The sequence below is a fragment of the Caloenas nicobarica genome, chromosome 1 (assembly GCF_036013445.1).
Source record: "Caloenas nicobarica isolate bCalNic1 chromosome 1, bCalNic1.hap1, whole genome shotgun sequence".
Taxonomy (NCBI): domain Eukaryota; kingdom Metazoa; phylum Chordata; class Aves; order Columbiformes; family Columbidae; genus Caloenas; species Caloenas nicobarica.
The window spans coordinates 151,269,295-151,297,075 of record NC_088245.1 but is presented as its reverse complement, the minus strand read 5'-3'; the positions used below and the strand labels follow the sequence as shown (position 1 = coordinate 151,297,075).

The 27,781-nt window shown below is 47.0% G+C and overlaps 1 protein-coding gene across 1 annotated transcript in view; it reads right to left on the bottom strand.

The window, feature by feature from the left end:
• Positions 1-20,318: 20,318 nt before the first annotated feature.
• The window catches only part of SH3RF3 (SH3 domain containing ring finger 3), a 257,144-nt gene continuing 249,681 nt past the window's right edge, over positions 20,319-27,781 (bottom strand). The window contains exon 10 of the mRNA XM_065651436.1: positions 20,319-20,906. Within this exon, the coding sequence (XP_065507508.1) occupies positions 20,738-20,906 (169 nt within the window). The 3' untranslated portion in view covers positions 20,319-20,737. The remainder of the gene's footprint in view (positions 20,907-27,781) is intronic.

Genomic DNA, 27,781 nt, shown 5'->3' with positions numbered 1-27,781 from the left:
CGAGCAGCTGTGACACTGGCCCTGAACAACCCCCTCCAGCTGAACCTGCTTTTATCAGGGGGTTGGAGCAGGTGGTCTCCAGAAGCCCCTTCCAAAGTCAGCGATTCTATAATTCTGTAACTCATTTACCATGAACATTTTTTTTTTTTTAACAGAAGAGAATATTAACCTATTTTCTGTCGAAGCAAAGCTGTAAGCACAGGAGGCAGTATAAAACTAAGTGCAATGAGAGCTCTGAGCTGACGTGGTTGATTAAATCTGCTAACACATTAAACTGCTGAAACCAGTCTTTATAATTTGGAAACTTAAGAATACAAACCGATCTAATTCTGATTAGAAATATTTTTCAAATACTTCCCAGAAATGTGTGTGAAAATAGCATATTTTTGTTATTGGGAAGTACTACCAAGATGCGTCAGGGTGGTTTCTGGGTAATCATCCTGTAAACTTCCAGCTTTCTGAAAAAGAGTATTATAGAGCTGCACAAATGTCTTTTGGCATCAGATCTTTAAGTATCTCTTTATTTTTGGGGTACCCATACTTGCGATCCGTAAGTAATCATCTCTCTCAGCACTTTTATGTATCACTGTTTATGAGTGTAATTTTCAGAAACAAGGAACCCACCAAACTAATGGTTTCAGAATTAAATTCTGTCTTCCAGCAGATATTTGCCTTTCTCTGATTTTGAGATCTAAGTGTGTAGGATTTGGATATGTTCCTATTTTTACATATACATATACAAATCCATATTTTTTATAACTATATACACAGAGATATATATGTCACTGTTACTTGTCTAGATATGTATATATGGATATATAGATCACTTACAACAAGTGCCACAGTTACCTGAGAGTGGTCCTCAGGCTGTGCGATCCCTGATTAATTCAAGAGACTATTCTAATGCTTAACACTTGGTCTTGATGCCTGCTGGCAGGTCATGCATTCCCTTGAGCTGGGAGTAGGAAATCTTTACTACCTCATTAGCCCACACCCTTTTGGAGGGGCTGATCCTTCCCACTGAGAGAACCTGCAAGGCAAAGCTCTCAGCACCTGTGAGATTTTACTCCTCTGTCCCCACAGGGTGCAAATGTGGAGCTAGTCCTTCCTCCTCAGGAGGATGTTAACTCCTCCGCCCAAAGCTTAGAATGACAGAATCACAGATTGTTAGGGATTGCAAGGGACCTGGAAAGATCATCTAGTCTAATCTCCCACCGGAGCAGGAACACCTAGATGAGGTTACACAGGAAGGTGTCCAGGTGGGTTTTGAATGTCTCCAGAGAAGGAGACTCCACAACCCCCCTGGGCAGCCTGTTCCAGTGTTCTGTCACCCTCACTGAGAAGAAGTTTCTTCTCAAATTTAAGTGGAACCTCTTGTGTTCCAGCTTGAACCCATTACCCCTTGTCTTACTGTTGGTTGTCACCGAGAAGAGCCTGGCTCCATCCTCGTGACCCCCACCCTTTACATATTTATAAACATTGATGAGGTCACCCCTCAGTCTCCTCTTCTCCAAGCTAAAGAGCCCCAGCTCCCTCAGCCTTTCCTCATAAGGGAGATGCTCCACTCCCTTCATCATCTTTGTGCCCCTGCGCTGGACTCTCTCCAGCAGTTCCCTGTCCTTCTTGAACTGAGGGGCCCAGAAATGGACACAATATTCCAGATGAGGTCTCACCAGGGCAGAGTAGAGGGGAAGGAGAACCTCTCTGGACCTACTAACCACCCCCCTTCTAATACACCCCAGGATGCCATTGGCCTTCTTGGCCACAAGGGCACAGTGCTGGCTCATGGTCATCCTGCTGTCCACCAGGACCCCCAGGTCCCTTTCCCCTACACTGCTCTCTAACAGGTCATTCCCCAACCTATACTGGAACCTGGGGTTGTTCCTGCCCAGGTGCAAGACTCTACACTTGCCTTTGTTATATTTCATTAAATTTTTCCCCGCCCAACTCTCCAGCCTGTCCAGATCTCGCTGGATGGCAGCACAGCCCTCTGGCGTGTCAGCCACTCCTCCCAGCTTGGTGTCATCAGCAAACTTGCTGATAATACACTCAATTCCCTCATCCAAGTCGTTGATGAATATATTGAATAGTACTGGTCCCAGTACTGACCCTTGGGGCACTCCACTAGATACAGGCCTCCAACCAGACTCTGCCCCATTGACCACGACTCTCTGGCTTCTTTCCTTCAGCCAGTTCATAGTCCACCTCACTACCCGACCGTCCAGACCACACTTCCTCAGTTTTGCCGTGAGGATGCTGTGAAAAAGGTAGAGACTCTGGCAGTTATCACCTCTTTGGAGGGAAAGAGAAGTGGCATGTTCAAAAGGGGGTTAAAGGGTAGATGAGAGGGCGCTGATATTTGCTTAGATTTTACTAGATTTTTCATGACTTCTGCTTACAGGTATTTTCTTGAGATCATGGTTATTTGGTTAGTTTTGGGAATGCCAGAGATGGAGCTCTATTCTCTCTCACGCTGGTAGAATCATAGAATCACAGAATCATAGAATCATGGAATCACAGAATGTCGTGAGCTGGAAGAGACCCACAAGGATCATCGAGTCCAACTCCTGTCCGTGCACAGGACAACCCCACAGGTCACACCATGTGTCTGAGGCCTTGTCCAGTCTCTGCTTGAACACTGTCAGCCTTGGGGCCGTGACACCTCCCTGGGGAGCCTGGTCCAGTGTCCACCACCCTCTGGGGGAAGAACCTTTACCTAATAAGTGTGGTAAGCATGGAGTGTGGCTCAGCAATGCCAAATCATGGGCTGGGGAAGGAGGAGGCTTGCAGTCTCACAACATTTATTGTGTTTTTTTAAAGAAGTCTAAGTTCTGCACGTCTGTGGCTGCAAGAGTTTCAACTTGTGGTGGTGCTGTGAGAGGGAATTCTAAATCTCCTCATCAGATAAAACCTTGGCAAGCTGTCAGAAGACTGCCCGCATAGCTCAGGAACAGGTATGGAGTTTAAAATAGTGACATTAAGGCACTCTTCTGCTCTTAAGAAATTGGATATGCAATTTTGGGGCTTGGCAGTGTAAAAATACTTGGTCCTTTTAGCCTTCTGGGGAAACACGACGATCCCAGTGCATTTTGGTAGAACGAGCTGAGCTGTCTGGTGAGGTGTGCGAGCAGCCAGAGAGATGAGACATGCAGAACTCTGTCACAACCTTTCCTCTAAGGTTTGTTAGCCTCCCGTCACGCTGTTAAAGACTCCTTTTACTTGCAAGCTCCAGCGAAGAATTCTTACTAGCTGCCGTCTAAAAACACGGCAGGCAGTGCTGATGAGCTGTGCTGAGGAATACAAAATACCAGCGCTGTTTTATGACTGTGTTCGCAGTAGATGAATGACATCCAAGCTTTGCCCCAAGGTCAAATCATTCTATAACCTAATAATTTAAAACGTGCAAGTGCACAATGCAAATGCCTGTATGTGAGAAATAATTTCATTGTCTGTCTTGACAGAGCTTCAGATTGGAGCGTGTGTTTTGTCTCCAAAGTTACAGACTTCTTTTTTTTCTCATGTTTCTCAAGGAAAAAAATCTCTCAGGCAAGTCAGAATATCTTCTGACTGCTTCTCAATCTTCAATGTATTTATTCTCACAAAATGCATTAAGAAGTGAAAGATACTGCTTGCATTGACGGTTGGAAAACGAGACCCACAGCGGGTAGTGCTCTGATTTTGAAGCACAATTAGATTTTTTCTGTTGGCACGCACTCAGTGAAAATGAGCTGTGGAAGTAAATCCATCATATCTTTTAATACGTGGTCATGGTCACACAGGAAATCTGTGGTGGACTAGGTTCTTGGGCTGACATCCTTCCCTGGTACCATGCATTAGCCTCTGCCCCCCGAAATTATACATAGTTCTCAAACCTGCTGTTGTTTTGGTTGATTAATAAAACAGGAGATTTTGTGGAGAGTGGTCTATGGAAGGAGGAAGATGATGCAATCTGAATTCCGACTACTTTGAATTAGATGTACATTAGACCTTTGCCTCCCTAAATCTAGAATTTAAATTCCTTATGATATTGCTTTGGTATTACCCAGTCAATCAGGTTTGTACTCATGTACATATTTAATGTCTCCAAAACCATACCAGGTTTCCTGAAGCAACATGGTCCATGGTGCGGACCTGAAGTGCCTATGAGTGTGTCCTCATCAGAGGAGAGACTTCCCTTGAGTTGTCAGTCCCTCTTGCTGGCATTTTTCATCTTTATTTAGATATAAAATTTTGCATTGATTCTGAAGCAAGTTCATGTCAAATTTTACTCACTGCTTCAGTATGGATGCAGTTATTTCTATTAAAAGAAACCATTTCAACAGGAGATGAGGAAGACCTACTTCAGGAATTCCCTAGCCTGGTGGACAAGATAATTGCCTGAAAGGTGAGAAAGCTCATTTCAAATCCCTGCTCCAAGTCAGGCAGAGCAAGAAGCTGGGTTTAAAACTCCTCACACTCTGAAATTATTTGTGAATGTATTTCCTGTAGTTTCTTACGAGGCAGGATGATGCTCTTTGGGAAGGCAGATGTTTACATGTGACAGTTGGGAGGCTTTGGAGTCATCAGGAGGGGGGAAAAAAAAAAAGAAGAAAACCCAACCATCCAACAAACTCCATCCTACACTTCCCTTTCCATAGGTGGCAGGCTGGCCCTGGGAGCTGGCGCTTGCCAGGGGGCCCTTTGCAGCCTCCTGCTTTGATCCAACCTCAGGCTCATCCCTGACCCCACTGGTCCGACTTTGGCGGAGGCTGAGCCAGTTTCTAACCAAATGGACAGGATCTAGGCAGAAGCCACTTTCCGCTTAAGCATGCAGCCAAAGACTGAGTTCATATTTAGGTGGCTGAAGAAAAGGAGACAACCAAGCCATCTGACTGACGGCATCCTGCAACAGAGTGGTGTGGCTTCCCCAGGGCCCCGCGGGCAGGTAGGGTGGGAGGAAAGGCTCAAAACCCCTTCATCTCCCTCATAAATCTGTGCTGGGAAGATCTGTGTCTGGCCTGGATTCTTTGCCTGAAAAAATATTTAGGGCAAATGTGAGATGTATCACGAGTCTTTGGGACACTGCAGTTCAGTGAGCCAAAGCTTAAAGATTACCAGCAACACTGGTGCTCCATTTCAGTGATTTTTGAAGAAAAGAGGAAGATCCTGATTAAACGTTGCATGCTATTTATCTTGGCACCCAAGGAAGTACTAATCCTAATATTCTAGTGGGGCTGGAAACGGCTTAGTTTATGAATCCAGTCATTGAAATATACAGTCACAGAAACTACAGATCATAATAACCCGAGGGCACTGTGAAATGTGATTATGGTAGATGGAGCAGCAGATTTTCCCAATAAGGTCTTGCATGCCAATAATATGTTTTGAATACATGGTACTTTGCCTGTGAGGCCAGGAGTGATCCTCAAGAGTTTTACTGAAGGATATATTGGAGTTTGTATATTGGCTGACCTTATTGGATCAATCTGTAGAGATCCTGCATTGCAAACTGTATATTAACAGTTGCTGCAAACAGCTGGCTGAGGTTGCTGTCGCTGTAAGTAGGCAAATAAAGGAATTACAGCCTAGTATGCTCATTGCTAAGGGTCATGTTTCAAAATTTGCCTGGATAGGGTGTTTCAAAAAACTCATACAATCCCATGTCGTTTTAAAAAATGATTTACAGCTTTAAAATGATTGTAAAATGCACCAAGATAAACGTCACATCTCCAGACATAACACCTGAAGCAGTAAATTCCCTGCCTTCTAACAGAAAGACAAAACCTCCATGCAGAAGTGTTAACTTCAGTTTCTGGGACCTGCCTTGCATGGCCTGGCGAGGCTGTGGATGCACTGGTGAGTTTGAATGGTTGGGAAAAAAATATGTTTCCCGGTTGTTACGAAATGAAGTTTAAAAGTACTAAAAATGGCAAGCAGCCCATCCAAAACTCTGTAGAGGAATTTACAGATGTGTGTGCTTTCCAATAAATTCATTTTACCCTGGCCAGTATTCAGTCAAGTTTTAAACAGAAAGACTACAAAATTATCCCTTATCTCATGACAATACCAAATGTAAGAGGAACACAAGTCAAAGTGTCCTCTGAGTGCATGATTATGGTGTTATCCTTAATCTGCTCAGCTTCAATAGCTGAAACCCAGTTATGACTTAAATTTACTAAAAATGTTCTTCAAATAAAATGTTTTGGTGTAGATGCATAGAAAAAAAAATGATGTGAGGCCAGGGACTTAGGTTTTATGAAACACCAGCTCTTTTTGTGGGAAAGAATGTTACCATTTTCTGGGAAGTTTAATTTATTGAAAATTAGGAAGGAAAGGTATATTGTGGTTGCTGTGAATCTGGCTTTCTCTGGATCTTCTGTTTGGTACTTTTTTTTTGGTATATTTCTTCTCTTTGTATTTTAAAGCCTATTTATTCTAGTTTATGGAGGCTGCCAGTGAGAGGTGCTAAATAACCATCTCAGATAGGCTGCAACTCCTGGAGTTGTGTTCTGCTGCAAGTGAAAAATTATGTTTAAGCACAAAAACAAACACCCAGGCACAGAAGAGTTGTGAAAGCCCCACTTTATAAAGCCAAAATTAAAGGACCATCAGGATTTTACTCCTCAGAAGCAACTGAGACGGTAAATCCTGGGGCAGTTCGAACCCCGTGTGAGTGCATTTGCAGGAAGGGTCCATCGGCGTGAGATGCGAAAGGTCCCCTCGGCTGGTGGCTGGCATGGAAGCACTGAAGATCTTGACCTTCCACAAATATTGTGCTTTAAAATTCAGATGTTGGAAAGGGAGACTCTTGAGATTTTTCTGTCTTGCCTTAGTTGTCAAATATGTGAGAGATTTTTTTGATTTAGAGCAGTTTAACAGTATGTTTTCTCACTGTGCACATTTTATTTTCTTTTAATTCTAGACATAACAGCATATCCTTCCTCTTTCATGGTAGCCACTTGCTCACTAAATCTTCTGGTGAAGGTTCTCAGCCTCAAAGCTGAAAATGTGCATTACCTAAGCCCAGAAGAATGCTCTTTGGTAATATACTCCGTGGTTTACATCCCCAAAACACCCTTCAAAGTAAAAATTGCGCAGCTGATGTTCCAGCCCTGGTGCGTTGATGCCGGAGCTGGAAGGCCCATTGGCTCCATCAGGCGTGGTGCAGATGCTCGCTGCTTCGTCGTGTGATGCTCTGTAGTGGTGTCTCGAGATCGGTTTGGAATGAGTTCGAAGCAGAGATAGAAGCTGCAGATATAACCAGGCAAAAGCTGAAAAAGGTGAAAGCTCTCTCGCTTTCACACATGCACATTCATTCTTCCTCTCTCGCTTGCAGACTTACTTTAGCCCTTGCTTTCTGAGTATCTCCCTCATGAGTTATCTGTGGGTTTGATTCTCCTCCCCATTGTATGGGAACGTAGCGGAAGATTTGGCGAGGAGGTTAGTTAAATGTAAATACGCTCAAAGTGACTTGTACCTGTCTGTAGAAAAAGCACATACATCACACTAATTGTTTTACTAGCCTTGTGTGCTTGATGAGTAGAACCTCTGTGTTAGAGAACACAGGTCTGTGAGAAACTCTGGGCACCTTATCACTGTGTCTGAGATTCTTGCTTTGTGGTGAGAAAGAGCGGGAGGCCGCGCCGGCCTGAAGCCTTGAAATGCAGGCGAGCTCAGCAGGCCCAGCGATCTTCCAGCAGGGCTGAACTCACCAGCGCCTGCGTCCCCCTTGTGTCACCTCTGCCTGGGAGCTCAGGTGCGACTTCGGAGACCCCCCAGTAGAGAGGTAACTAAAATAAAACTTGCTCTTTGCAATGCATTCATGGCCTCTGGCTCTCCTTGCGATGTGCCTGTGTATGTGTACATACCCAGGTACGTTGGCTTGCACCTTCTGCAGGTTAAACTTCATGGTTATTCTTTGTACAGGATTTGTGAACTTTTCAGGTCCTGTTGTATTATTTTTCTGTCCTCGCTTGAGATTGCAACACTTGCCAGCTCCTTCTTGGCTCCAAAAGCAACATGGTATTTTCTATAAAGACTCATAAGAAGAAATCAGCTTGACATCAACCTGGATATCTGCCAGGACATGTGCTCCTGACTAGACCACTCTTCTGCTGTACACCCTGAAGAACTGAAGCAGTGACACGGTGGTGGTGTGCCTTGCCTCATAGCCAAGGGTGTGAGGTCATGCCTTGTGCTCCTGTCGATGAGGATAGCACAACCGGCTCAGCCGTGAGCAGGCGGGTGGTCGTCCAGGCTGGGGCCATCCGTGCGTCACTGGTCTTAAAAGCTGGATTGGCCCTAATGGACCCGTAAGGACCGTGGGGATCTCCGACCCTTCCTGACCGAGCCTGAAAGCCTGATGCGATGGGGAGACAGCTCTGCTGGAGCTGCTGGTGTCAGAGAGACCTTTTAGTCTTTCACTGGTGCTTAGAGATTATGTACTGGCGGTATGACATTTATTTAGTGGCATGGCAGTGACCTGGTCAGGGACACTTATCAGGAAGACCCTGTGCTTAAAATGTGACAAAGTAGAGAGCTGTAGTTTGGGAAGAGAGAGGAGACCCAGTGGTCCTGAACTTGGGTATTGAAATTTCTTCTTTACTCTTCCCTGGCATTCACCCAGGCCTGGAGGTCTCTGCCTGTCCACATTCAGCTCTGGAACAAGGATGTCTGGAACAACCCTGTGGCTGAGAGTGCTGGAAAATGACCTTTCTGAGCATAATATGAGCAGCTATTGAAGACTCAAATTTTGTCGTTTTGTAAGACACAGGATAGGCATGGTAATTACTGTCAGGACTAGGGCTCACTTTAGGCTTGCACAAAAATTGAGTGGGAGATAAGCGCCAGGACTGTGTGCAATTACATGGGTGAGTCTGTGCATACACATCTGTGCTGAGGCTCTTCATTTCAGAAGTAAAGCACATCTTGCTGGATGCATAAAGTATGCTAATTCCCCAAATGGCAGATTAGAGCAGGAAGAGCACTCATTTAGTGTTATTCTACCCCTGTATTTTCACAAGGGCTGCGTGAATATATTAGCAGCCAGGAGCTCTTTTGCACTTGTTGCTGTCGGACGTGCTTGTCCTTTTTGTGTCTGTACGGCTTCACAGGTCCTGTGGTGTTAGAGGGATGGACAGCAGATATTTAGCTTCAGGGGCCACAAGAAATGGAGGACAGAAGTGGGCTGGGGCTGGCTGGGAGCTCTCCCAGGAGGGAGAAGAGCTGAGCAGCGAACATCTGCATTACGCCTCCGCTCCCCTGGGTGTTAGTGCCGGGGGGGTTTCACTGCCAGAGCAGCCGGGCAGCCGTATTGATAACTGCCCCAAGGGAGGGATGGAGAAGTCCCACCGCATACCACTGGGGCCACCCATTTCCACTTGCCTTGTCTGGGATTTTTGCTTGCTCTGCCGTTTGCTTCTCTTTTCCTTCCTCTTTCCTGCTGCCTCCTCTTACGGCTTTGCTGCAGCCTCTCTGTTGCTGGCTGGGGCTGTCTCAAGAGATTTAAGGAAGGAATCAGTGCTGCTGGCCAAGACCAGCTTGGCCAAGAGCAGCTACAGCAAAAGGAGATGAAATAACCCCCAAGTCTTGGTGTCTCAAGGGCGGCTGCAAGGATTGTTGGGTCCAAGCTTGCTTTGTAAAGGACTCCAGCCCCAAGATGCTGCAGTGAGGGGGAAAGCAGAAGTGCTCCTGGAGACCCTCCCCAGCACCGCTTTGGTTCTCTGGTTATGCAGGTGGCGGGGGATAAATGCTCTGGACGCAGGTGGTGTCAGCCCTTGTTGTGGGCTGCAGAAAGCCAGACTCACAGCCACAACAAAGGTCTTCCTCACAAAAAAAGTTGACCTATCCAGAACTAGGTTGCAAATTGTATTCGGTTAAAAATATGAGAAATACTTTCACAAACGCAAGTCAGTACTGCAGCAGATAACTTCTGAAAACCTGAGGTAAAAAAATGAGTTACACTTATTAGGATGAGATGGAGGTTTAAGTGAGACATTAAAGAGGTGTGTTCTGAATAATATACCGGATTTGATGTAATTTTATGAAGTCAGAGGCAGGCCTGGCACCATGCTTTCCTTTGCTTTGCTACTACGTCATATGAACATTTGATATTATCAATAGAAGGAAAAGAGCGGTCGCCAAGGCTCCATTTTTAAATTCATATTATCACAGTTTGGCCCAAGGAAAGGTGATGGCTTAAAGGGGCTAAAATTGAGCCTGAAATCCATCTAAACAGAAAACAGACAGATTTTACATCCACAGATATATTACTGGCACTGCTATCCAGCACCCCAGAAACAGATTAATGTTTAAATTATGGCACTCTGCTCAGTGAAGATGGTAGTTTTAGACTTGCTACAAAGGTAGTCTGTGTTGCACTCCTCTTAAAAACATTATTTTAGGGTCTCCTCAGTTAAACCCATGCTGCCACATTGCCTGCTATACGATGACAGAGGGACGTGGTGTGAAAACTCTAATCTGCTTCGAGACGTAATGAAACTAAATTTTGCCTTAACTGCATTCGGTTCTTCTGCCATCTCCATCTCATGCCAGAGGCCTTTTTTCCTAATTGAAAATGATAGCTCCCTGGGTGCCGGGGAGTCATGTAGCAGCCTTTTATTGCCGGGTGGATTATGTGCCCGCTATATTTCACACACCGCCTGGAGAAATGCAGCAGATTTTGTTGATATGAGGGACAGTCTCTCATCGGGTTTTGTTCTCAGTGCAGCTCATTTTCAACTTTATTAACATCTGGGATGCAGTAGCAAGGCTTCGGTACAAAAATTAGTAGAGAGCTCAGGAAGAAAATTCCCCGATGCTTGGATTACAGGGATGTGCATGTGCGTGCTTCTACTATTTTAGTAAAGGAAAATCTGGGAGCAAAAAAGAATCCCCTGAATTTGTTTTACGATGCAAAAGTTGAAGAAAGAAAATTCATCTGTCTTCAAAAAGGTTATTTTAGTCTATCAACCCAAGGAGATTAATGAAAGAACAAAAACTAATACAGTTTTGAAACTAAGTCGACTTTAGAAAGCAAGATATGGCTAATGACTAAATAAATCTCTTTATAAGCATTTACTAAGAGTGGCTTATGACTAATGAGGTACTGGACGGGTGTCACTTTCTGAGCGGTGGCCGTGCCTCAGCGAGGGTGGGCCGGGGGCGCCCTTGTGCCCTGGTCACCCACCGAGATCGCATCCTGCCGTCCCGGCAGGGCTGCACTGAGCAGGGGGGATGCAGTGCCAAGCAGGGGGGATGCAGTGCCGAGCACCACTGGCCATGGGCATCAGGGTTGCAGGACAAACCTGTGCTGCTGCAAGCCTCACTGGCACTGAATTCAGCAGGATGCTGCTGCACGGGGGGGTTTCCAGAGTGCAATTTGCTTCGCCCACTGCTGAAAAGAGCGTCCTTTTCTGCGTGATAGAAGTTGCTCTGCATCTGTGTGAATCTCGAGTAATCGAGATTCTCGAGTAATCTCGAGTAATGAGGTGACCTGGGTAGCTCCTCCCTCAAGCTACAGCCACCCCGGGGATGGTGCTCACCTGCATCTCACCCCCTGGCCCAGGGCGGGCTTGGACACCTACATTTAGCTGTCCTAATTTTGGACTGAGCTGCCCCTCAGGATCACCTGGATCAGTATCAGCAAGTCTGCAGCAAAAGCCAAGTGTCTGCTCCAGCGCTGCCTGGGGGGTCTCAAACCCTGACCGCCTCGTACCCCGCTGCTGCCCAGGTGGGCGTGGGGAGGGAAAAGGCCACGTATTTAATAGATGGGGCCCATCTGAGTGCTCCTGGACATGGACTGAAGCACTGCAGGCTGCTCCAGCCCTTCCTTCTGGTGCTGACCCTCCATCATTGCCTGCCAGCGCTGCCGGGGTGGTGGGAGCTGCTGCCCCACCAGCCGCTCAAGTGTCCGGCAATGTCGAATCATTTCAGGCACCAGCCAATATTGAGGTGGTGATAAGATTCTCCACATCATCGGGATAAACTCCTGGGCTGCTGGCCCCCTCCCAGCACAGTGGCCGACCCCCAGGACCGGGCATGTGGAGCCTGGAAGGTGCCTCAGACACCTGTGGTCTCCCAAACACCCGCTGGAGCCTCGACTGGCGACCTGATCCTCCCCGCCCCAGTTACCCTCCCTCGCTTTCTCGTGCTCTCTCTCTCTCAGCTAATTAATATTTATTTAGACAAAGTGAAGCAGTGCTTTTAACAAATTGTCTTGGGCAAAATTTAGCATTAATTGGGTATGTGTTTCCAGTGCACTTCGCTGTCCTCTGCTCAGGGTAAATGGATGGAGGTGCAATATTTGCAATGGCTCTTCATATTAAGCTGTGAGAAATGTTCAAGAATACATTCTTCTGCCTTCAAATCTGAATGAACACTGCCCTATTTAATGAGGGCCTCTTCTATGAGGATTGGAGAGTTGAAGGAAGGAGAACTTCATTTTTTGCTTCTTTTTCCTTTTGAAGCGCCTGTTCCAGAGTCATCTGACATTAATAGAAAGTCTGTGCATTGGATCGTTTCTTAAATGAATCCTAGTGCTGCGTCTCCAAACTGGTGGGAGGTCACCAGAGGAAATCCAGAGGCTGCCAGAGGACCATGCCCTTCAGACAGGGGAGTCATTTGCAGCTCACAGCTCAGGGTGGCTTCCTTTGAGTTCCCAGCGTTGCTTTACAGCTGACGTCTGAAACTCTTGCAACGCAAGCCCCTCTATCGCAAGCACAGGTAGCCCTGGACCAGCTTAAATAGCATCAAGCAAAATGACATGCAGTACTGTGGCACGGAAAGGGCTCAGCAAGAATGGCTGGCGACTAAAGTAGTGATGGTGATATGTATAAATATATATATGTCTGTGTGTTTTATGTGTATATAAATATATATTTATCACAGTAGTGAAGGTGAGATCTGTCACGTGCAACTTGTGCAGCCACCTGCACTGACGGCTGCCGCTCGCCACTGGCGAAAGCAATAACCACTGGCTTTCCTCAGCTCACCTCTCCAGAGCTCCAGGTTAGCAAACATGTCATCGAGGATCTTTAAAAATCACCTGCTGTATTTTCTAATGACAGTAAATTAAACAGGAGCTCGTTAATGGGCTGAATTTGCAAAACTGTCCTTGGTCCTTCTTCTCCCATGGTGCAATGAATCCTTTTTTGAGGGATGCCCTGGCTGGTCACCAAAGGTCTCAGTCACAGCAAGAGAGCTGATAAGTGAAAACAAAATCCCAGCTGCCCCCTGACCAGCGGGCAGAGCCCTCCTAGATGGGGCTATAGTCTCCAGTTGTTGACTTCCCTTCCTAAAAGTCCAGATTACCACAGCTGTCCCTGGTGTATTCGCTTACCTTCAAATGTCCTTTTAATCATAGATTTGGCTGAGTTATTTGGCCATTCTACACCAAATGGTCTGAGGGCCCTACAATTTATACACGCACAGCTTGTGTCGCTTTTACAGATCTGTTGCTTTTTTCCTGCCTTGTAGAGCTTCATGCGCATTTTTCTGCATGAGACATATTTAAAATGGAATATAAAAATAACACATTAATCCTTTCCTTCCTCTGCCTCCCTGATGAGCAAAACTGCTGGAGTAAACTCAAACCCATTCCTTAATTTATGGAGAGATGCAGAAGCCTAAATCAAGTTTCGAGAAGATTAGATTACAAACTTCCAGTGGAAAAACTTCAGGGACACCAATTCTGCGAGCTGCTGAAATCTTCAAGTTGTTGAACCCCCCTCGAGCTGCCGCAGACACCTCTTCCCTCCAGCAAAAGACTCGAGAAAACTATTGCTTGCCCTGTGGAAAATGCCAGGTGGCACAAACACAAGCGCAGATCTCATGCCCGCGTGGGCGGCTGCTGCCGACACCAGCCCCAGTGTGCTGCCCCCATAGCGCCGTGCCCTGGTACCCACCCCAGAACTCGACACCGGAGTGCGGAGCAACGTGCCAGAGCAACGTGCCGAGCAGCTTTGAAGGCTTTGCACTTTTGCAGTAACTTTTTTTATAACCAACCAACCAGGTGGCACAAAAGCTTTTCTGCATCCGAGCTCGGGCAACTCCCAGCACGTGGTGGCCTCTTGGGAAGCCCCCTGGTGCTGGTATTTCATTTTTCAGCTGTGTCCTGTAAATGCTCCTGTGTAAGAGCGTTGGGGGCACCTGGGCTGTGCTGCTGTGTGTAAACCTGCTAATCTAACAAGAGAAATAGGCCAGGAGTGCAACAAATGTTCTTCTGCCTCTCCGAGGCACCGCGATGTGTTTCATCAGAGGAGAACAAGCTGGGAGCAATAGACATAACAGGATTAAAATGGTGGTTGCTGCTCTGTCATTTTCCACGCTAGCCCGGGTGCCTGAGAATTGCTGAAATATGGCTGAAATGCTGCTGCGCTACATCTTGTTTAAAAAAGTGATTCGTTAAAAGAAAACCCACGCTGAATAAGTGAGTCTGGTCCATTAAAATAATATGTAAACACTGGCCCCACAGTTTAAGCATCACACATTTTGATAGCCTTTAGGAACTGAAAGGCAATTCTCGCCCTTCTCTGCATTATCATATAACCTCATCAGAAGATAAACAGCCTCCTCACCCCCAAACATTTTGCAATTTGCATTTAGATTGTTCGGTGCCAATGTTCAGGATAAGATACTTCCCAGCTCTGTCAAACAAAACCTGACTGTCATTTAGCAGAATGGCAGTCAATTTATGTTTCCATTAATGCAGAATCCCAGGCAATTATCTGGGGAGGGGAGGGGGGAAACCTTAACAAATTGCCCCCTTGTCTGCTAGGCTGATTCTCCAGTGGGCAGCTGGAGGGCAAATTCGACATATCCATGAGGAAGAGCAAGTGAATGTCTTTCTGCTATTGCTGGGGAGAAAGGAGAGGCGTGGGGGGCAGCTCACAGACCCCCTGGCTGTGCAACATCACACAGGAGAGTGGAGGCAGCGGTGAAGTGGGGCAGGGTCCCTACAGCTGGGGCAGGGATGGCGATGGGGACATGTCAGACTTCGACTCTCAGCTGGACAGCCAGAGCCTCAGAGGGTTTCCTCGGGGCTGGTATGGTGTGTGTCCCCTCAGCATGTGGGGATGCGCTGCCAGGTGCTGCCCTGTCCCTATGGTCCCCTGGGCCGTGCCTGTGCCCTCCTTAGGGACCCTGGCCCCAAGCGCTCGTTGTGGTCTTGCTTGGCCAGGTGGGATGGCAGAGGACAAGCCCTCCTGGCAACACGACTGCCCTCCAATGCTGCCATGCACACCCCAAAACTTCACTCCTGGCGCCTGCTGGGGGCTTGCAAGCACTGACATGACTGGCATCACTACTGGCATCAAGTTCTTGTGCAGATGGGAAATGCAAATTTAATACATTTTCCTTCTCTGACAGTAAGGTGAAGACACTCCTCCCTTCCCTCTTGTCTTAATGGCCTCATTTCTCCGCTGCCCCATCACTTAGTGGTGCTCCCTATCACTGCTGAGCTACCCACGGGGAGCCCATGGGCAGCAGCATCCTTGCTACCAAAGGCAGCTTCCCCGTCTCTCACCCCAATCTTGCGCTGGGGCACAGCCAGCGCCTTCCCCAGCTGCACAGTGCTGACGACACCAGCCAAGTCCGAGGTTTCCCCAGCATGACATTTCCCCAAGGACACTCATCCCTAATTAAAAATCCCACCCCCACTTTCCAATGCCCTCCCTGAGAGGGGCGTGCAGGTACCAACAGTGCAGCCCTGCTCCCCAGCTGCCCTCCTTGCTTATGGTTTTTTCTGCACACACATGTATATGCACACAGAGGAGGTCGCAAAACCTGTAATCCTGCATGCAAGACTGTTTCTTTTGCCTTTGCAAAAACACCACGTCATGTCTTGACTGGTGCAAAAGAGCCGTTTGTGTTGGAAACACCTTTCAGCGTCTTCCTTGCCAAATTGGTGGGATGCTGGGTGACTTTCCCTGGAGCTGCAGGGGTCTCCGTGGGGTGAGAGTAAAGAGGAGAGGCAAGTGGGGATGGGCTCACCTGCAACTGAGCTGTACCTATAAACACAAGGGGGATGCTCAGTGTGCTGCTGGGAAGGGTGGGGGGCTGAGAGGACCCCTCCGGTGCAAGCCCCTTGGTGGCCTGGCTTGTGGTTCCTCTGCAGCAGCGCAGGGCAGGTGGTGCTGCTCGGTGGCTGCGCAAAACCGAGCTGTTTCCTGAAGGGAGGGGAGACACCCTCACCCACCCCAGTAATTGGAAATACATCTGCGACTGCTTGGAAAGTTATTTTTGCCACATGAAAGGCTGGGACGCGAGGACAGGGCCTTCTCCAGACTGTATCACCTCTTGGCTTCCCTGCTCATAGAGATCATTTATTTGGTTTGGCACCGACTAGCCAAGCTGTGTAGCTGCCAGGTCCACCATGTTATAAGGAGCTGCTGATGTCAGGAAGAGCTTTTGGCCGCAGGAAAGCACTGCAGATGTTGGCCAGGTGGTTCTGCTCTCCACGAGCGTTTAGGAATAGTCAAGCCGTGTAACAGTTTTAGGATGATTATTTTTCTTTTGAAACATGACTGGGATTCCTGTCAGGCGCTGGAGCAGGAGCAAAGCGCAGCGTGCGGTGCGAAGGCTGGGCGAGGTGTGCGGTATGTGCTGGCGGCACAGGCTGGTTAAGTGCCAGAGGAGCAGGACCTAGTGATGCATGGAGGGGACCAGCACTCCAGACCAGTTTGGAAATATCTGGCAGGCTCCTCCGTGCAGTGTTTTGCACCATGCTGCTTGTCAGGCAGGGTAACCAGTGAGGTCAAGCAAAGGGAGAGGTGTTGCATGCCCACATTCAAACTCTTGCGGTTTCCATATTTCAGAATTTTGACTCAAGATCCAGCTGAGGCAAAGGGGCACTCATATCACCTCGCTGGAGGGGTGGCTGACTGCAGCAAGCCCATGATGAAGATGCCCTGGTTCCTCCCTGCTCTATGCACTCCCGACTGGGGCAATGAATCTCCACCTGCAGGTGCCTCTTCCTCAAAGGCATCTCCCAGCCGGTTCAAGACAAACCCATCCAAACCCAGAGCAAACCCTCCCTCCAGATGCTCTGCACCGTGCTGCTGAATGGGAAGCTCAGGCCACATGCAAAAATGGGCTTATGCCCCTCAGCTGGGTTCAGGAGGTGTTTGGATGCACAGGGTACAACCTGCTCCTTCCTTCATAGTACATAGGAGGAATTCCTCTGCCCAAAAACCTGCCCAACCCACCAGGTGACCTCAGAGCACCCCTGAAGCCCGCTGGCAGGATTAGAGGCAGCTGTTTTCCTCGCAAACACTTCTGCTGCCCCATCCCCTCCCAGCCTCTCTGCCACAGCCTTGACCTCACCACCTTAGTCCCTCTCCCTGGCCTGTCCTCACTCTCTTTCTCTGGACCCACACACCTTTTCTCCACAGGTAAGCTGTTAACTTCTCAAGATTTTGACGAATCCCAGATCCACCAAAAGAATAACCAGAAAGAGATTCTGACTTCTGCTCAGGCATCTCTCACCTTTTACGGGCCTTTATTTATGGGGGAATCACTACTGAAAGCAAAGATGTAGCATCTGCTCAAAAAAAGCAGTTTGCAGAGTTGTCCTCCCTGTTTTCTTTGCGAACCTCAGAGCTATTTACATTGCTTCTTCACTTTGCCGTCTAATAGAGAGAGAAACCTCAGTCAAATTGCCTTAATGTTTATTTTATTTAAAGAATCAGAAACACAGTCATTGTAGTTCATTTGTACTCGTATCTGCCAACATTTCCTAAATCACGTTAACATTCATGTATAACAAAAACATTTTCTGAGCTGTGCAAAGTTCAAAGGAATTGTTCAATTACTTGAACCCATTTCTAGAAGAGCAAACCTGGCATTTTACAAACTGAGGCCACAAGAAGGAGTCTTTTCTTTCCCCATCCCTGTTATAGGAAATGCAGATGCCCCCTCCTCCCCCTTTCCCTGGTATGACAGATACAAATTAGACCACAGTACGAGTCGAACCTCTCTCAGTCCAGGAATTTCCGAATGGCACTGGGTCACGTTTTCGTGTCACTGAGCTGTATTAGGTTCTGCACTTGTGCTCCTGGCATGGAAGTGATTTGTCCAAGAAGATTTACTCAGTAACCCAAACTGTGATGATAAGCAATAAACAGGGGCCAGAAACAGCTGTTATCAAAATAGAAACACACTCTCCCCCAAATATTTTTTCTTGCAGGAGGTATGACTGGAAGCGTTGTCATCCGTTAAAAAACCCCATCATTCTCCCTGCAAAAATATATTTTAAAGCACTGATTTCATAACACGACATCCACCTGTTTTCCTTGATTTTTCACACACCAATTTTTGTCCTGTTAGAGTTAAGCATGAAAAGGTGGAAATCTGGAACCATTTTAGATCTGGCTAAACACAATAGGCAGCAAGCAAGCCGTCATCCTGTTTCATTTTTCCGAGTGTAGTAAATACACCCAGGGAACAGAATTTTAAGAGAGCTTTAACCACTGTGAGTTGTCAGAAGAAAATCTCCTCATCTCTGACAGATCTAACCCATAATTTTTATTGGGATCGATAACATGCATTGTGGCCTTGCTGACTCGCTAACTGTGCAGTTTACTGTTTGAGGTGCAGTAACACCGATTCTGATCTGGACCAAATAAGTGGACAGATGTGGCTCTAGTCTCAAGCAAGTCTTTCCAGAAGATGTTTCTTCAGTCTCTTATTGGTTATGAAAAGGCAATTTCCTCTCAACAGTAACTAAACTTTTAGTGGCTGACTCATTACAATCTGGAATACGAACAAATGCGGCAACGCAAAATGCAGAAACACCCTGAAAATGATGCCTCCCTGTTTGAAGGTGCTATACTTGGCCACGGACTGTGTTTCTGGAATCAGTTTGTTACATGTGACAGCAAGAAAAAACTCATTTTACAGAGAACAAAGTCACGGAGCTGAACTTAAAACAGGAACGCTCACTTACGTGGGTTTTGATGTGTACTAGCATACACGGCTTGAATGAAAACAAAACTTACACCTTCGCCTATGAAATACCGGTAACGCAGTAATGATGTTCACCCACTGGGCCTCTTCCTTTTAATAAGATCATCTCCAGGTTACAGTGCCTCCAACACGCTTTTAAACGACCACCACATGTGGGCTCTGGCAAACAGCCAGCCGCTGGCAAAGGCAAGGTACCGATACAGCTACGAAAAACCTTTCATCGCATTTCATTCCTCAGGAGCCGATGTCTTTTTAAATACTCTCACAATCGCATTATGGATTTTTTTTTTTCCCTCGTTCGGCTTCGTATGAATAGCTGGCTAAACTCCCTTTACATTTATTGCACCTTTAAGTCCCTGGTAGATGGAAGCTTATATTGCCTGATACGGTTTGTATTGTAGCTTGACCATGTTAAGAAATCGAACAGTCTCCAGAACTAAACATTTCTACAGTAAGAAATCACATTTCGATAACGCTAATTACAGCTGTCGCAGATCAGCTCTTGTCTCCGTGATGCAACGACAGAGGAAAACTCCACGGTCCCTGCACGTGCTAGAACCTGCAGTGTTCTTCTTATTGCCATGAAAAAGTCAATTAAAACGACTCCTCTGGGAATTACTTCCAATTCTGGAGTAATTATCACTCTCCAGACAGAACGGCGTGCTTCAGCGTGGATCTTCACCCACTCTAAATACGTAGGAGAGAGCGAGCGTGTGTATGTTGCGCAGACACGCTCCTCCAGGTACATTTATCGCTGACCAAGCGGGTTTTTCTCTTTTCCTCTATGAAGCATGAACAGGCAGTCTGATCTTGATCTTCAGGTAAGTTTCTAATTTTGTATGTTGAATGCAAATCTTGTTGCAGCCTCTCTGTTTAACCAAACCAAATCTTTACCAATTAAAAAAAATAGCACCGGATGTATGAAAAAGAGGAAATGTCTGATCTAGTAGGAATATATATATATAAAGTAGAGCAATTCTTACAGTAAAAAGGTACGTCATACAAAAAAGCAATGGAAAGTGATACTGAAGGACAAAAATCCATGCTGCATATAGTAAGGGCAGAAGACAGGCAAAAGTGATTCTGCTCAAATAGCCACAGTTTAATGGTGGAGCCGTACTCCCTCCAGGACCTCCCCGACAGCAGCGCCGGGACACCAGATGGTATGGGACTCTGAGCACTAACACGATCACTGATGAACTTGTGCAGCATATCTTTGAGGTATATAGAAAGCGTGACATTAACATTTTGGACTCCTCATTCTTTCTTGCATGACGATGCACCAATCTTCAGCTGGGGTTTCCTCTACCCTCCCCTCCCTATTTTTCCCTTGGGAAAAACAAAATCCCAGTTTAAGAGCTTCCTAGCACACCTCCTTGAAATCTCAAATCCATCTTGCATAGGCCAGTAATAAGAACACTGCAGCTCTGACAAATAAGTTACAGCAATATAACAACTTTCCTCTTATTTTTTTTTTTTAAAGATATCTTCTCTATAATTTACACAAAGGGTTAACAGCCAGAGTTTAGGTTACGTACAGTCCAGACGGGCGTCCTTTCAGTCTGTGATTCCAGGTGGAAGGCACTACTTCAACATACCATGGTATGCACCGCACGCGGTCTCAGGAGCACAACGGGGCACCACGTCCCCAGAGCTGTAGACTGAAGGGCCTGGGAGGAGTCTTTGGAAAATAAAAATGGCAGTGGTTATCAGTCCAGTTTCCCTTTGCTGTCTCTTCTTGTGCTATGCAGTTTCCCCTGAAAGCTCCTCCAGTTGAGAGAGTGGCGAGCCGTCCTCAGAAGCTCTCGACAAAGCTCCCGGGGAAGAGGCCCGTCCTGCCGTTCCTCTGCAACGTCCCTTTGTACCAGCCGTCCTCCCGTTTCTTGTGAACGAACACAATGTCACCCTCCTTCAGTTCGATCTCAGCCTCGCTCTGCGGCGGGTACGGGACCACGACGCGGTACCTTTGGAGACAAAAATGCAAAGACCAGGTCAGCCAGTGGTTGAGCCTGTGCCTGATGGGAGCAGCCAGGCACCGTGCGTCCAGCAGACTCAACTGGGCAAGACATTCAGCTGGTTTTACAGTGTCCTGAGCCCCCACCTTCAGGGAAGGGCTGTGTAAGTGGACAGGTTGGCTGTCAGGAAGGTAACCACCCCCCCAAAACCCCATGGAGGACATCTCAATGGTTCCCCAGGGTGACACCTGCTAGCTGCCATTGACTGCTGAGGTCCTTTCCCTATTTCTGGTGCTGACCTGTAAAGCCAGACCTAGAATCTGACGCTGCTTTCAGGCTCCTTTCCCTTGGAGTGCTAATGATGTGTCAGCGCTGGCAGCAGCCTGAAACCCCACATCACATCAGCCTGCTCCGGGAAAGAAAAGGGAGGCAGGTTTCCTCCTCCCTTCCTGCACCCAATGCTTGGGCGAGTTCCTCGGGAGTGGCCTCCAAGGCTCCTGCAAGCTCACAGCCTGTACAGAACAAACTTCAGGACATGGGAAGCTTTTATTTATTAAAAAACCTGGCTGGGTGTTGAGTCAGAAACAATCATCTCACCTCTCCCTCCCTGCCTTCCTGTCAATCAGAAATCTTGAGGAAAAATACCTTTGGAAGCACCAATAAGTGACATTACAAAATGGTTGTATCTGATGCACCTACGTTTTCTACTAAAACTCAGTATGACGGAGACATCCCTGGCCAGCTTGACTGGAGCCTCCATGGGGATGCACTCTGGAACGAGACCATGAAAGGTATCGTCAAATACTGGGTCTACTCGAGCTGGTCCCTGCTCCTGGTTGAGTGTTGAGCCAGAGACTCAGCTGCTTTCTCCTGGTGCTGCATCTGCCTCTGCAGTAACATGTTACATTCAGCACTTCACCTGCTCCATCCAAAAATGAGGTTTGCAATGGTCTCATCAACTGTGAAATCTGCAGAGGTCAGCTAAAGCCGTTCACAATTTTCTTATAATGCTCTTGGGAACACACTTTAGGTCCCTCAAATGTGGGGAAGGGAAGCTAAACTGGCGGGGTTTCGAATGGCTTTGGAAGCACTCTCCACACTAAGAGGGAGCCCTTGTCCTTAACCATTCACAGGGCTCTCCGGGAACTTAGTTTTCGAGTGTCACTTCATTGTAATGAAGTAATGACAGGTCTGATCCTGATACAGCTATTCTGCACTCAGGCTTATCAGCAGGCGTCCTCCTGAGAGCACAGACAGGGAGGGCCCTTTTACATTGGTGCACTTGTGTCCAGAGCAGGGAATATGTTTCTGCTGCACTGTTGTTTTTTCTTCAGCACATGTACTTTTGCAGTCATCTGGCATTTGGTTAACAATCAATAACTGTCTTGCTAATTGCAAAGTAATGAATATATTAAGATAGTTAAAAGATGCCAATTGATTACCTAAAGGCTTTCTCCTGAGGATTAATATTTCCACAACCACTACATGGCCACTGATGCCTCAGTCATGTTTGTCAAAAGGTAAGTATTTATTTAAAATAATATCCTGTCCTCCAGGACTAAGTTCAATGTTCCCTGGAGGTTCTGGGGCACTCCCTGGGGCCATTTCCAGTGAGACGGTGCCAAAGCAATGGACCCTCCAGTGACAGTCACTAATTTTCTTTGCAGATGTTGCTTAGCTACCTAGTGACTGCAGTTCTGGAACTAGGGACTTCACCTTGACATGACAGTGAAAATACTAGCTTTGGCTCCATGTTTGGAAATCTCTACAGCCAAACATCCCGTTACTTGGAAAAGCATTTAACTCCATTTGGAGTGAGATTCTGCTCTAAAACGTGACTACAGCCTTCTCATCTTGACACAGCAACACTGTCATGTGGAAAAAATATGTGTTCAAGTGCCATCAAAAATCTGCTGGTCTTCTTTGTCCATTGGTCAGTAAATCTAGTTGTCCCTTCCTCTGTGGAAAAGCAAATAACAGAGGTTGAAAAGTGTGCTGCTGGCTGGTTGCAGGAGTATGGTCTATCACACTATCATCTGTGCAACTGCTACACTTATATTATGAAGCTTTGCCAATTACAGCCATGATGCAAATGAATGCACACATTATTTCAAACACTCTGCTGCAGTGTTGATTAATTAAATTATCAGAGTGGAACAATTGTAGCTAAGATGATGCCAAGTTTCAGATCTTGCAACGCTATGCACAATCACAAAGCACTGGAGCTCTACACCAGCATCTCAGCAGGCTTTGAGAAAGAAGAGGGTCAGACCTCAACAGCAGCCAGGTGGTGCAGAGCTACTCACAGGCCCTTTTGGCAGATCAGGAAACAGAAACAAAGAAAAAGGTGGTGTCTTGGGCAGGATTGCCCCAAAGACCCAGCTGGGACTGTCAACACCTCATCCTTTTAAAGCCAGACTACATCCTAGGAGTGAGGAGCTGCTAGTCCCTAAATGGTTCACATGAAGAGGGAGGTGACCACACTCAACAGGAATGTGCCCATCGTCATAAAAGGGGTTCGACACAGCATCTCCTTAGAGATTTAAAAAAATAAATCTCAGTCGCTGCATTACTAAATGCAGTACTTTTTCCCATTTAAGGAAAACCCAAATGCAATGGCTTAAATTTAATTAACTACGGTACCTCATAGGATAGCACCAAAGTGGTTTTGATACAATGATGAAATCTTAGATAAGAAAGACCTTGCAAATTGGTTAAGAAATCTTTTGTGAGAGACAGAAAAAGATGGTTTGCTTTTTCCCTTGACAGGCTTTTGAAGCAGGGCCTGGGAGAGGCAGCCCGCTTCCAAAACCTCTCCAGAGAAAGCAGAGCATCTTTTTCCATCAGCTGTGCCACCCCTCCAGACCTCCAGGTGGCATTTCAGCCTAGTTTATCCTCTGGAACTGAATTGCAAATACTTATATTAGTCATATTTTTTGGCAGAAAAGATCTCTTCTTTTCCCTCCCATGCATCATCCCTCACTCCCAAAAAGGCAGTGCCGTATAGTTCTATTTATATCCCCCCATTTCATTTCCCCTTTTGTCCCCTCTTTGAGAAGCTACTATAAAACTGCAGATTTTCTTACACCAAACTGCTTCCTGGCATTTTAGATGGATGTCAGAGTGATTTCAATTTTGTCCATGTCATATTACACCTCTAAATTACCAGCTTCTAAAAATGCTAATCGGCTGGGCAACAATTGTGATGACAAGTGTGGCAACCACCCCTGCCTATATTGAACAATGTTTGGTATTTTCTATTGTAAATCGTACTTCTGCATAGTTGTAATTCTGCCAAATGTCAACCATTTTGGCCCAAACTCTCCACAGCAGCTGACTGTGTCAGGCTGAGGGTCCCGCATTCAGCCCAAATGGTCTCATCACCTCCAGGAATAATGTGAGGGTTTTTGCAGAAACAGCAGGATGCACGTGAGGAGCTTCCAAAAACTGCTTTTGGGAGCAAAGACCTGTCCTGTGGCCCCACTGGTCTGTCAAGGATGGTGTTCCTTCAGAAAATCACCCCCTCTCAGCCAGGTGAAAAGCACTTGAACCACTCCAAAATGGCATATGCTCAGTAGAGCCTTGTATGAGCACTGAAGGTAAAATCTCTGCTGATTCATGCTCCAAGGTGTCCTAGCTCTGCGGGACCTCAGAGGCTGCATTTTTCTTCCTTTCCCAGCAATGGACTCCTCTCATGTTTTTCTCTCAGGGCATAAACTTGATGTTGGACCTCCCCAGTGCTGGCTGCTGTGGCATCCTTTGGTTGGGCACTTCATCCCTGGAGGGGACTGTCTGGGATGGGCTGTGGCCTGGGGAAGGTCCTCGGGCCCCAAAAGAAAATACATGAGGAGAGGCTGTAGGTAGTCTCAGCAAGGACAGGGGATGGCATTTGCCTGGGCCAGGGAGTTGGAGAGCAGCGTAAGGTGAGGGAGAGGGTGGAGGAGGAGGGAGGCTGATGGGAGAAGAACTGGGAGCTGAGGGAGAAATGGGACCCTGATGAAAACTGGAAGCCCTGAGAGAAGGTGTGGGTATGGCTGCTGAGGGGGGCAGCTGTGCTGAGCTGAGTCTGCATGAGCGAGGAGACTTGGTTGGAGGGAGCCTGAGGCTGGGACATGACATCCCACAGGGCAGGAGACTGCATGGGTAGAGGCTGGCACTAGGGCTAAGGGTGGGACAGGGACCCTGGCAGCAATTAACTCACTGAGAGCTGGGAATGGGCCTACCATCCCCATCCCTCTGCTGCCAGCAAAGACCTGGGAATCCCACTGTCTTCACATTTGTCCTTGCAGTCAAAAGAAACACCTCTCCCACCTAGGTCTCCCTTTGCTACCGCTGTTGAACATCTGCAAGGTGCAGCTGAGACTCGTAACCCCAAACAGATGTTACATGATGGAAGTTCTGGGGTTTTTTTCCTTTAAAAAAAAGCACTCTGATTAAAAATGTCATGTATGTAGATGCATAAAGACATCCACTACCTTAACAGAACAGGAATGTTTCACATCCATGAATACGAGATGAAGAAACAGGCAACTAAAACTGCCCATGATTTCACTTTTTCTTTTGTGCAATATGATCTTTCATTACGTGATTGCATTATATTTTTCCCATAGGATGCCTGCCTCAGTGCACAAGTTGTCCCACTCTGGATGTGAGTCAAGGCTCTGACGTGGAGGAGATACGTGGCTGCCAAAGCCACCCCATCTTTCACAGAAGCTGGAGGATGTCTAGTGGGTGACCACAGCAAAACTCACTGAGTAGTGCAGGTGTGGGGAAAGTGGCTTCTCTGACTCCTCCAGCTGCAAAGCCTCGTGCCACACTTTCCACAGAGTAAGACTCATCACATGCACCCCACCTGTGTAGGAGTCAGTTGTCTGGTCTACGTTACTCATGCAAAGCTCTCTGTCAGTGTGCACAGCATTGACCAGAAATGATCAGTAATTAAGGGCTGGGCTCAGTCCTGGACACACGAAAAAAAAAAATCCAGCAAAATACTGAATATCTGCTTAATGAGTAAATACATGCATCCAGGACACTGGTGGAGCTACAGAAACTTAAGAAAACAGATGTATAATGAGGCAAATTAGGCCTGCGGGGGTAACTTCCAATCCAGTCCTATTTAGAGTGCTTGAGTTTGGATACTTAATGCAGGTTTCAGTCTGTCAAAGTATCATGTGCTCAGGGCAGGTTTCAGGAGTCCAGTCCCGTGACTCCAGCAGGCCCCTCGTGTGTTAGCAATAAGCAGTTAGTTCTGTTTGGGAATAGATAATTGGTCCCAATGAAGCATCTAGCCCAGTTAACCACTGCTCTTGCTTACCAGTGGAGCTTTAGTTCTCCATCCTTTTTCTGGCAGACTGCAGAGACCTGCACAGCACCTCTGCACACTACAAGCCAGGACCTGCTTCACCGTGTTCTGGTGTCTGAACCAGCAGCCTTAGAAGGACAAATCTCTGTTGGATCTTTTACCCTCCTGCTGGAAATATTGCAGGATTCAATTTCTGAGATGGTTAATTTTGGTTTCTCAGTCCTAAGGCAGGTATTCCTAGTCAGAGGAGCACTTAACCATGCGCGTACATGTCACTGTTCAGTCAGAACTTACTCCTGGGTTCATTTTTCTGGTATCATGTTCCAGGAAAGAAAAAAGCCCCTTCCTCTGCTTTCCCTCTTGGCAAAGAAGAGATACGTGTGCAGCAAAATTGAAGTCAATGGGCATTAAGCACATGCTTGAATGCTTCCTTGAATTGGGAGCTCAATTTCTAATGTGGCAGTGATTTGTAGAAAGGATACATGGAAACACAGAGGGGTCTATTTTAAAGGTCAAACTCACTGCTCCCATCTTATTCTCCAGCACGGTTGTGGTTACAACTTGCTTGAAGGCTTCATGAAAACCACAGAAACACAGCACAGATACGCCAGTCATGACAGTAAGTCTGGATGCGACCGCTTTATCAGAATATAACATGGCAGAATTAGTGCCGGTTACTATAAAAGAGTCAACAATGCGTGACATGTTTCACTCAGGTTTGCATCTGGGAACAGTGCCAGGCAGTGGGGGGAATGTGACTCACGCACACGCACACACACATGCACGCTCAGCTCTCCTGTTTTGCTTCATGTACAGTCATATTTTCTGGAAAGGGGTGGCAAGGGAAGTATTTTGCTTTGGCACAGCTAGGCAGACAGCGCACTCCTCTCCCACGTGAACCAACAGCGTCGGTGGGATGTGGGCAAGTCTCTGGCCCAGGCCCTGCCTCACGACAGCACATCCCTGTGCTGGTCCTGTTCCTTGCACCAGCAGAAACTGGACAGAGCAGGAGGTGTAAAAGAGCGTGTGGGGCACACACAGCCTGGTGGGATATTCACTTGACAGTCAATCACTGCAACACGAAGTGACAAGGACACCACCTGGGAAATTTCTCCGCTCTGCTGCTCAGACTGCTGGATGCTTTATGGCAGAGAGCAGATGAAGGGAGGTGGTTTTATAAACCGATAGTGGGAAACTACACCCAGAAGGCAGAGATGGGCACTAACTATCCCAGCAAGTTGGTTAAATGTCAAGGCTAAATGACAGGATTGCTAGGAACAATTTCCTTTCCAATCCAGCCATCCATAACTACATTTTGGAAATATCAAGCAGCATAAGATAAAATGACTGTTTTCCTCACTCTTCACATGCACAAAAAATGAATGAGAGCATAAGCATTAGCAGCATCTCCGAGAGGGTGAACCTCACTTCACCTTCCCATCTGACTGGCTGCAACTCCCACGAAGGGCTGTGCTGCCAGGCAGCGGAACAGGCAATTCTCCCCTTAAATCCTGAGCGTCGAGACACCAGCAATCAGAGCCTTTTAATGCACCCCCCGATGTGGCTAGTGGCATGACTGCTG